General features: G+C 40.6%; 2 protein-coding genes across 3 annotated transcripts in view; both read right to left on the reverse strand.

Annotated features, from left to right (window-relative positions):
• Positions 1–11,859, reverse strand: part of LOC134812298 (uncharacterized) — a 42,479-nt gene that overhangs the window by 16,218 nt on the left and 14,402 nt on the right. The window lies entirely within an intron of this gene.
• On the reverse strand, positions 5,072–11,844 carry LOC134814848 (CDK5 regulatory subunit-associated protein 3-like). Its single transcript, XM_063823148.1, has 10 exons — positions 11,682–11,844; positions 8,923–9,031; positions 8,593–8,755; positions 7,620–7,839; positions 7,305–7,425; positions 6,691–6,778; positions 6,399–6,550; positions 5,860–6,060; positions 5,547–5,734; positions 5,072–5,428 (listed from the first exon to the last, which is right to left on the reverse strand). The coding sequence occupies exons 1-10, from the start codon at positions 11,814–11,816 to the stop codon at positions 5,246–5,248; spliced, it is 1,560 nt and encodes a 519-aa protein (XP_063679218.1). The 5' UTR covers positions 11,817–11,844; the 3' UTR covers positions 5,072–5,245.

An 11,859-nucleotide genomic window follows, 5' to 3' on the forward strand; every position in this document is an offset into this window, starting at 1 on the left:
ATCAAATTGTGAAAGTTTCTGATTTAAAACAAATACAAAACTGGGTACAGTTATTTGGAGTGTTCTAAAATAATAAAAGCAATCATAAATTTGAAAATTGTCCGCATTCCTAATATTTAAAACATCCCCAAGCTATAACACTTCAGTTGAATGCTTCTCTAGATCATAGACTGTGCCCATTTCTAATTGGGCTAGGAAAGGGAGACTCAAGTTGTTACGCAATAAGGCAAGAACGGTGTAAGAGTGCTTTCATTGTTGGCTGTCGAAGATCGTGGATAATGCGTATCAATAGAAATATGTCCTGGGGTAGGTCTTATGCCATTATGAGTTACCGGGTATTGCCAAAGAACGGTGCCAGTTAACATTAATATAAGCAATGATAAGGTCCGGCTCGAAGACTCAACTGCACATACATGTAAGAATAATAAAGTTTGATCTGATCTACGCTTTTACCTATTCGACGGTACGTGGCATTAATTTAGTTAGTGCGCCCGACGTAGTCAGTAAATGACACCCACATAGCGGAGAATGTGCAGAAGGACTTTCGACAAATCTGTTCCAAATGAAAAGTTCGAAAATAGAGTGTTTTAGAGAATAACTAGAATATATTTTTGATTTTCTCAAGATCTGACAAATATATTTTCTTTAAACTTTCCAGATAGTTGTATGACTATAAGACGAATGATCTGTGCGATTTTGAGAGAATTTATATGTGCTAATTGTGTTTGAGATATGACTTCAAACACAAGAAAATATCTCCAAATTGGCGCTTTCTAGCGGAATGCAGGCACATATTTCGAGATCCTACTGATAAATTTTCTTTAAACTTTCCAGATAGTTGTATAACTATGAGACAGATATTCTGTGCGATTTTGGGCAACCTTGTATGTGCCAAACCTGAGATATGACTTCAAACACAAGAAAATATCTCCAAATTGGCGGTTTCTAGCGGAATGCAGGCACATATTTCGAGATCCTACTGATAAATTTTCTTTAAACTTTCCAGATAGTTGTATGGCTATGAGACGGATAATCTGTGTGATTTTGGTCGAGTTTCTAAGTACCGAACTTGAGATATGACTTCAAACACAAGAAAATATCTCCGAATTGGCGGTTTTTAGCGGAACAAAGGCATATATTTGGAGATCTAAATGATAGAATTTTTAAAAACTTTCCAGATAGTTACATGGCTATAGGAGGAGGAGGAGAAGGAGGAGGACTGAGGAGGGGGAGGAGGACTGAGGAAGACTGAGGAGGAGGAGGAGGAGGTGTAGGAGGAGGTGGACTCAGAAGGAGGAGGAGGACTGAGGAGGAGGAGGAAGTGGAGGATGTGGAGGAGATGGACTCGGGAGGACTCAGGAGGAGGAGGACTGAGGAGGAAGAGGAGGATGAGGATGAGAAAGACTGAGGAGGAGGACTGAGGAGGAGGAGGAGGAAGAGGAGTAGGACTGAGGAGGACTGAGGAGGAGGATTGATGAGAAGGAGGGGGAGGAGAAGGAGGAGGACTGGAAGAGGAGGACTGAGGAGGGGAAGGAGAAGGAAGAGGAGGACTGAAGAAGAGGAGGAGGACGAGGAGAATGAGGAGGACTGAGGAGGAGGAGGAGGAGGACTGACGAGGACTGACGAGGAGGACTGATGAGGAGGAGAAGGACTGACGATGAGGAGGAGGACTGAGGAGGAGGAGGAGGAAGAGGAGGAGGAGGAGAAGGAAGACTGAGGAGGACTGAGGAGGAGGAAGAAGAGAAGGAGGAGGAGGAGGACTGATGAGGAGGAGGAGAAAGATTGACGAGGAGGAGGAGGACTGTGGAGGATGATGACTGAGGAGGAGGAAGACTGAGGAGGAGGACTGAGAAGGAGGAGGAAGAGGAGGAGGAGTAGGAGGGGTATGAGAGAGAGGAGGAGGAGGAGGAGGAGGAGAGGAGAGGAGGAGGAGGAGGAGGAGGAGGAGGAGGAGGAGGAGGAGGAAGCATCTAAATGTTATTTCCATTTTTTCATAACATTTTTGTTCCGTTTTTGTCCGTTTTATTATGTTTTTGTTCGCCCTACTTTTTGTCCATTTTGAAAATAAAGGGTACCGAACGGACAAAAACGGACACAAAACATGATCCCCCTTTCCAGATAGTTGTGAGGAAGATGAGACAGATAATCAAGAGGAAGAGGAGCATGAGGATGAGGAGGACTGAAGAGGAGAATGAGGAGGAAGAGGATTGAGGAGGAGGACTGAGGAGGAGGAGGACTGAGGAGGAATAGGACTGAGGATGAGGAGAAAGACTTAGGAGGAGTACTGATGAGGAGGAGAAGGAGGAGGAGAAGGAGGAGGAGGACTGAGGAGGAGAAGGAGGAAGAGGAGGAGGACTGAGGTGGAGGAGGAGGAGGAGGAGGATAAGGACTGACTAGGAGGAGGAGTACTGAGGAGGAGGATGATGATGACTGAGGAGGAGGAGGACTGAGGAGGAGGAGGAGGAGGACTGAGGAAGACAGAGGAGGAGGAGGAAGTGTAGAAGAAGGTAGACTCAGAAGGAGGAGGAGGACTGAAGAGGACGAGGAAGTGGAGGAGGTGGAGGAGGAAGAGGACTCAGGAGAGTGTGGACTCAGGAGGAGGAGGAATCAGGAGGACTCAGATGGAGGAGGACTCAGGAGGACTCAGGAGGAGGACTCAGGAGGACTCAGGAGGAGGACTCAGAAGGAGGGGGAGGATGAGGACACAGGAGGAGGAGAAAGAGGATGAGGAAGAGGAGGAGGAGGAGAAGGAGGACTGAAGAGGACTGAGGAGGAGGAGGAAGAGAATGAGGAGGAGGACTGATGAGGAGGAGGAGAAGGACTGACGAGGACCAAGGAGGACCAAGGAGGACCGAGGAGGAGGAGGAGGATGATGACTGAGGAGGAGGAAGACTGAGGAGGAGGACTGAGAAGGAGGAAGAGGAGGAGGAGGAGGAGGGACATGAGGGAGAGGAGGAGAACTGGAGAAGGAGGAGGAGGATGAGGAGGAGGAGGAGGAGGAGGAAGCATATAAATGTTATTTCTCTTTTTTTCCTTTTTCCATAACATCTTTGTTCCGTTTTTGTCCGTTTTATTCTGTTTTTGTTCGCCCTACTTGTTGTCCGTTTTGAAAATAAAGGGTACCGAACGGACAGAAACGGACACAAAACATGATCCCCTTTCCAGATAATTGTAGGGCTATGAACCAGATAAACAAGAGGAAGAGGAGGATGAGGAGGACTGAAGAGGAGAATGAGGAGGAAGAGGACTGAGGAGAAAGAGGAGGAGGACTGAGGAGGAGAAGGAGGAAGAGGAATGGGGGACTGTAAGACTGTTATAGCCATACAAATATCTGGAAAGTTTAAAGAAAATGTATCAGTATAAGATCTCGAAATATGTGTCTGCGTTCCACTAAAACGTGCTAATTTGAGATATTTTCTTGTGTTTGAAGTCATATCTCAGGTTTGGGACATAGAAATTCACCCAAAATCGCACAGAATATCCGTCTCATAGCTATACAACTATCTGGAAAGTTTAAAGAAAGTTTATCAGTAGGATCTCGAAATGTGTGCCTGCTTCCGCTAGAACGCGCCAATTTGAGATATTTTCTTGTGTTTGAAGTCATATCTCAAGTTTGGCACATAGAAATTCGCCCAAACTTGCTCAGATTATCTCTCTCATAGCCATACAACTATCTGGAAAATTTAAAGAAAATTTATCAGTAGGATCTCGAAATATGTGCCTTCGTTCCGCTAGAAACGCGCCAATTTGAGATATTTTCTTGTGTTTGAAGTCATATCTCAGGTTTGGCACATAGAAATTCGCCCAAAATCGCACAGAATATCCGTCTCACAGCCATACAACTATCTGGAAAGTTTAAAGAAAATGTATCAGTAGGATCTCGAAATATGTGCCTGCGTTCCGCTAGAACGCGCCAATTTGAGATATTTTCTTGTGTTTGAAGTCATATCTCAGGTTTGGCACATAGAAATTCGCCCAAAATCGCACAGAATATCCGTCTCACAGCCATACAACTATCTGGAAAGTTTAAAGAAAATTTATCAGTAGGATCTCGAAATATGTGCCTGCGTTCCGCTAGAAACCGCCATTTTGAGATATTTTCTTGTGTTTGAAGTCATATCTCAAATTTGGCACATAGAAATTCGCCCAAACTTGGTCAGATTATCCGTCTCATAGCCATACAACTATCTGGAAAGTTTAAAGAAAATCTATCAGTAGGATCTCAAAATAATCGACTTTCGTCAAATATCGTTCCGAAACCGCCAATTTGAGATGTTTTCATGAGTTTGAAGTCATATCTCAAGTTTGGCACATAGAAATTCGCCCAAACTTGCTCAGATTATCTCTCTCATAACCATACAACTATCTGGAAAGTTTAAAGAAAATTTATCAGTAGGATCTCGAAATATGTGCCTGCGTTCCGCTAGAAACCGCCATTTTGAGATATTTTCTTGTGTTTGAAGTCATATCTCAGGTTTGGCACATAGAAATTCGCCCAAAATCGCACAGAATATCCGTCTCACAGCCATACAACTATCTGGAAAGTTTAAAGAAAATTTATCAGTAGGATCTCGAAATATGTGCCTGCGTTCCGCTAGAACGCGCCAATTTGAGATATTTTCTTGTGTTTGAAGTCATATCTCAGGTTTGGCACATAGAAATTCGCCCAAAATCGCACAGAATATCCGTCTCACAGCCATACAACTATCTGGAAAGTTTAAAGAAAATTTATCAGTAGGATCTCGAAATATGTGCCTGCGTTCCGCTAGAAACCGCCATTTTGAGATATTTTCTTGTGTTTGAAGTCATATCTCAAATTTGGCACATAGAAATTCGCCCAAACTTGGTCAGATTATCCGTCTCATAGCCATACAACTATCTGGAAAGTTTAAAGAAAATCTATCAGTAGGATCTCAAAATAATCGACTTTCGTCAAATATTGTTCCGCGGAACAAATGGAACAGAAAGTCCAACTCAGAATGTGTTGGAGTCGACAACATTGAATCGCCCACGGTAAATCACAGCTTTCTAATCGACAATCGTGTGTTTCAATAGTTTATGAATAAAAGAATTGAGAACCAGTCATAAATTAAGATACATATATTACACATCCCAAATTAGATATTTTAGTCATCGCTATTATCCACGAAGAAAGTTAATATCTGCGAAATCTAAAATCAAATCTTAAAACTGAAAATTATTAACTTTAAAACTGTAAATGATTATTAAACCAATATTACCAAAATCACAACGTATTGATGTCCCCCATTATCCGTACAGGTCGTCCCTTGTATTTCTTTCTCAGTTCCGTTTCAACGCACGCTTTCAGTAACTTTGTTGTCTCGATTGCTCTCTTCATCTTTGGTTCGACATCTTCATAAGTTCTCTCTGCTTCACTTATTCTTTGTTTCATTTCTTCGATGCTATCCTGAATTTTTGAATTCAAATAAGTCCAGAATTTTTAGATTGAGAATAAAAATGTGGCAGCAAAAAGGGAATGTGAAGAAAATTTCGAAGACATCCCATCATCATGACGGATCACTTACCTCCATTTTATCGCACAGTCGAAGCTGCGACTGTAATCTGTCTGTTAATCTGTCAAGATACTTCTCGCTGTTCTTCAACAGTAACAAATGTCTCATCTTGTCGTTGGTTAGCTTGCTGAGTGGCTTATCTACCTCGCTAACCATATTCTCCACGTTCTCTATTTGAGTAGTTTGTATTTCCGGGGGACCTGCAAAAAAACACGTTTAAAAAACAGATTTGTTGACATAATATTATCAATTATAAATAATATTGTTGAATGGAAGACTAAAGAAAGATTTTAGATTATCAAGAATAAATATCAAGAATTCTAACACTCAGGAATCTCGGATAAGATATTTTCGGAATGTCTGGAAAGTTCGTCTCGTCTGGAAGTGAGGAATGCTGACAGTTCGTACAGCTCATCAATGATCTTGTTACGCGTAGTGGTGTTGTCAAGTACAAGCTCATTCTTTTGTTCCTCTCCTGACTCCATCACGCTTATCTCAATCTCATCATCTCCAAAGTCTATATCTCCTGAAAGAATTATATTTATTAGTTCCGTATATTATAGACTTCGCTAACAGGCCGCTGAATCCCTTCTGACTGATACGTTCAATTTAAGATTTAGTATGGGGATCAGAAAGTTTGGTGCGCTGTTAGGCAACACATGTCACGAAGATGTCATGAACTTCCTTTCATCCCTTCCCCGTCAAACCGAGAAGGTTCACTAACATAAATCTTAGAGGTCAGGTTAATAATGAGCTTTTTAAAGGTCATGAACAAAATATTTTCTTGTGTTTGACATTGAACAGTTTGTTAAGATTTTAATTAAATATGAACTTGAAGAAACGAAAACACGCTAATTAACTGACCACAATCAATGATGTCGTCTCCAAAGTCGATATCAGCACCAAAATCGATCGTATCAATACCGAAATCAATGTCAGACTCTACTTCTGGCGCCGGATCTTGAGTTATAATATCATTCGAAATGTCCATGCTAATTGGACTATCTTTATCGTTGCTGTAAAGAATTATATAGAATGAATACAGTCAAATACGGATATTGGACGAGGACAACAACTAAAAGAACATTAATTTATGTACTAATCAAGTCGGACAATATTTTGGAATCAAATTATTGTACATTAAAAGTATACTTACTCCATCTCGCTAGAAACAATAACACATCCATTATTATCGTGAGTTTCAATCGGCTCAATAATCTCAACACTACTATCACTATCACTCTCTGAGATAAAAACCAAGTTCAATATTAACAAGAAATATCAGTTTAAACAAACGATACCATGAGCTGTATTATCAGTCTCATAAAGCACGTACTTGTGTAAGAGGGCTAAGACTAACTACTTATAACGGTGACAGCAGGTGTCAGATTGTAACGCTTAGAACTCTGCGTTCTATATACAGTATACACCCTGTGCTGGTGCAGGGCGTTGTAAAGGCGATATCTCATTAGTCAGTTCTCATTAAAAGCGATTGCTCATTAAAAGTGATAAGTTAAACTGGCTTGAGCGTAGATAGAGAAAACAACATAAATGAAAGTAAAACGAAAATATAGCAGCTGTTCTGGTTTGTTTATTAGCCATGTTATTATTTGCCGGAATGATGAGTTCTTAAGGTCAAGGAGTAAACTATTTAAAGTAATCCCTAGATTTTATTTCCTACAGATGGAGCGGAGTTTGCCAGTTTGGGTAAATCTGGGGTCAAGCGGGAAATCGGAGTTTTACTGTACTAATCAAAAGAAGTTACACTACCTGGGGTGGGAAGAGTACCAGTTTCATACTGACTGACTGTGCCATTGCCGTGTTGAGAAATAAAGAAGAGCAGAGGACAGACTTCCAGATCAGGGTCATTTATCAGAAACCGGGCAAATACCTGACAGTAACATTGTTAGTACAGCCTGCATTGTTTAGCAGAATGCCGGTTAGTGAATAGTGGGATGTAATACCTCGGACGAATAAAATAACAATTAGTATAGCCACAAATCCACATTATATTAGTGAGTATTATAAGTCATAATATTATGACAAATAGAGAGTTTCCATTATAACCATAATATTAACACTCACCTGATAATAAGAAAGGGCTTGCTGTAAAGTCCCAATATCACCAGCGATATCACTAATTTTAGCCGGGATGTCCCCGACCAGGTTCTTCAACTCCGACCTGACGTGATCCCCAACTATACCAATATCACAACACTTCTCACGGTACTTTATCTGGTATTTGTTGATGTTGTTGGAACAGTCGCCCTGCTTTTTGATGCTGTCTTGTTTTATCTGCGTCGCTCTGGTGAATTATTTGAGAGTAATCAGTAAGTATATTATAATTAATCGTAAGGATCGTTTGTATGCCATATAATTGCAAGGAATCATAAAAATTGCTTTAAAACAGGATTGTTTATAATACGCAAAAATGAATTAATGTGGTAATATGTGTCTAATGTCTATAAATATGGTCCCAACATCTATTGCACTTATATTAGCTATTTTCCTAAACTTATTTTCTTTATCAAAGTTCTTTCGAGAACAAATTCGTTGATTCCAAAAAAGGAGGTTTGTGCTAATAATGTGCTCAATGTTTGTGGGTTCAGAGGGCTCGAGGAGCGTCGAATATTCGATAATTTATTTTACATCAAATTAGTTTCACAACGTTAACTTTAAGACTCAATCATCAGAAATGATTGAAGTGGAAGGTAAAACTAATATTTAGAATATTTCGGGGTGGCGCAGGTGGTCAATATTTATTGCCACTTGCGTCATGCTCGAGGTGACGGAAATTTAAACTTTTTATCCACTTCATTCGTCCACCTTACTTGTCTCTATAGTCTAGATTTCATCCCCTTTAGTTTGAAATCTATACAGTTGAAACAGCTGCTATTCTACAGAAGTAATTTTATAGTTCAAGCTACTAAACTCAATGCCATTATATAAACGATTTATGACAAAGCGCACCAACTGCTCATGCTCTGATACTAAAATCGCCGATTAAGTACTTTTTGAACCTAAACTTTCAGCTCTTTAGCTTTCCGTCATTTCTCACCTGGCTATTTGTTTTTTGAAGAGAGGAATGTCGTACTTAACATTCTGTATGATGTATTTAGCACTGTCAGCCAGGAAGGTGCTGTCTTTCTCGAATAGTTTTACTATCCTAGCCCACTTAGCCGTGTACTCGTGGTTGTATTGACCGATCAGGTTCTTTGTACCTGGCAGACATATTCAGTAGTATTAATAACCAAATAGATTGATAAGATAAGATCATTATAAGAGGTCGGCGAATTGATAAAATGAGTCTATCATTTGTTATGACTGACATGATAGTGGCTGCACCTAATTGAATTTAAGCACCATTTACTCATTTACTAATACTGACCGAAAGGCGAATCTTCTAATGCCTGGAGTATCTTGACAGCGTTGTGATAGTGTATGGGAGATACTATCTCTCCAGCTATATCTATCAGCGGGCATTCTTCTTCTCCCACCTGCAGTATGTCGTATCAGACTCAGATTAAGTTTTCAAACTTATTTAACAAAACATCTTGCACATAATATCGTAAATTGCACTGCATTACAGCATTAAGGTCTCATCTTCCTCATCGGCAATATCACCACCAAAACTCCACAATAACCGTCACACATTGACTAACATCCGCTAACAACGGCTCCTCTTTGAACAAATTTCTCCGCTACAATAAGTCGCACATAATTATAGAATTAGAGAAATATGGTCACACTCCTCAAATTCATCACACAACCCTGCGCTTATCAGTAAACTCAGGCACGTGTTTTATAAACACGAAACATGAGTTTTGGGGCAAAGAACACGCATTTTGGGGCAAAGAACACGTGTTTTGTGCGAAGAGACAGTTCGTGGCTCCTGCATGTACACCTAACGTGAGAAGAGGGACGGTACGTGCCACCTGGTGATCACCTTTGTCACACCACACCGTTGATAAACACATCAGGGGCCGTCAGGACACCGGTGAATGTGGCTCTGAGAACGGACACCAGGGGACTCATTCAGGTTTAGTTCCAGTCTTAGCAGCTTTGTTTTGTAGTTCTTAACACGTTTCTCGTTACTTAGGCTAACGAGTGGTGTTGGAGCATTAGTGGCTGGGAGTTTTGTTAAATGGATGAAAAACTAGACAGTTGTGAATATGTTATATTTTAAATTTGTAAGATGACTGAGACTGGAACATCACAACTCTGTTGGACAGGTGTTTCATTTCGTGAGTCTGGTAAAACTGTAAGTTAAAAATTTAACACGTCATACTCCTGTTACGTTTTCAAGGGTATCATCATCTTAGAGGCTTTGATATATGACTGATTTGCTTTACTTCCCCGACCTGTAATCTTTACGTGACGTCATTCCGTTTATACTGTGTATGTGATACTTAAAACTAGGAGTTAGCACGGCTGATTTAGTAGTTATGTTGTACATATGGTGCAATCAAGAGGACGGTGGATAGTATAATGGCAGATAGTTCTAGTAAAGTGGCCCCGTGCGCCTTCTTTAGAGATGCGCATATGTTACTTTTCTAGGTCGTTTCAATGTGATGTAATATCGTGTTCGTCTCTTCGTTTTGACTTAATGTTAAATTCTGCCTATATAATCGGCTAACGACACGAAATCTTCTGTACATCATGGGAGTTTCGTGAGGCTTTCCAATCATTAGCTTCACAGATTACACCGTTTGTGATAGACAGTTTTATTCCTTAAAGTTGTAATTCCTGCTTACTATTCCCTCCATTACTGACCCGTTACTTCAGATATATAGTTCATGCGAAAGATGTTCATGTACAACAGTATTTTCCTACTAAAAGACACAACCATCCTACAGCTACTTATAGCCGTCAACATACTGATCGGCATATCAGGAACTCTGTGCAACGCTCTGGTCTGTAACTTTTACAAGAACAAACAAAAAAACGTGGCTCACTTCCTGTACTTCATGCTCTCTTCAATGGACATGGCATGTGGTGTGATCCCCCTTCTTCACGCGGTGCTACTTATCTTGGTCCTGAAGATACCTGACGATGAAACATCTGGTGATGGTCGGAGACCACCCCGATCAGTAAGAGCTGGATGGGGTCCGGAGAATCAGGGAATGGGAACAGAAGAAGATGCTGGTTTGAAGATACTGCTACCAATCCTGTACTTTCTAACATCTCTGACTGCTCGAGTGTCAGTGTTCCTCAGTACCATGATAGCTGTTGTCAGGACCCTGAACATCACCCTACCTACTTACAAAACCAACAAGAAACTTGTTGTTTTTGCGCTGATGTTTTGTGTAGTGTGGTGGCTGGTATTCCTTTCTGGAGACATGATTTATTACAAGACCCAACTGGACAAGAGCCCTCTGACATTCCTCTTCATGTTCAACTTTTATCTTACAGTTCCAACACCAGGCCATTACTTCACTGAGAAGATATTCGAGGAAATGGGAATTCAGTTATTTAACGAATCTGACGGTATTTATTCATTCCTCTTGTACACAGGAATTCCCTTTGTTTTACCGACATTAGTTTGTATTATGTGCATGTGCATCCAAATATGGCATCTCGCTACTAAAGGGGTTCAAAATGGCAACAACCAGCAATTCAAGAAAGACATTACCATCACAATCCTTCTGCTGACCACTGTTTTCACTATCTGCAACGTACTTTACGTAACAGTAGTATTTGCAAAACGGGTATCTGGCATCTACACGGGAGGCGAATATCTGGAATATTCCCTGAAGAACATGCTGCCCTACGTGAACTCACTTCTAAACCCCATCATACTGATATTGAGAGGGAGCTCATTACGAACATTTGTTAAGAACAAGATACAGAATATAACTAGGTGTAGGTATTGTAGGGGTGATAGTAGGGTTAATCTACAACCGTCTTATCCTACTGTTATTTCAACAAGACTGTGACGTCATGTCACGTGAGAGTGGTTTAAGGAGAGCGGAAAAAGAGATTAAAATGTAAAAATTGCGTAGTTGGAGGTTGCTAATAACATTTCTTATGTGAAAGGATGATGCCCGACAATATGAGACTAAATCTATGACAAGATTTCTACAGAAATACTATTTTTGTCTGCTACTTGCAGTTGAGGTGATCATTTTAAAGGGGTAAGTGGTAAACCTGTTTTAAAAGATCACGAAGTTCGCTGCACTCTTCGTTCCATAGCCTGTTGACGATTGACCTGTCCACGAGCCAGTCGACGAGTTTTACATCTTTAATATCAATTGGTATTAGCAGTTCCTTATTCGCCGTCATCCTTTAAAGATGAGATGATTTATGGTCAGTTTACTAAGTTATA

Source organism: Bolinopsis microptera, chromosome 1, assembly GCF_026151205.1.
Source record: "Bolinopsis microptera isolate Bmic1 chromosome 1, MBARI_Bmic_1.0, whole genome shotgun sequence".
NCBI classification, from domain to species: Eukaryota; Metazoa; Ctenophora; class Tentaculata; order Lobata; family Bolinopsidae; genus Bolinopsis; species Bolinopsis microptera.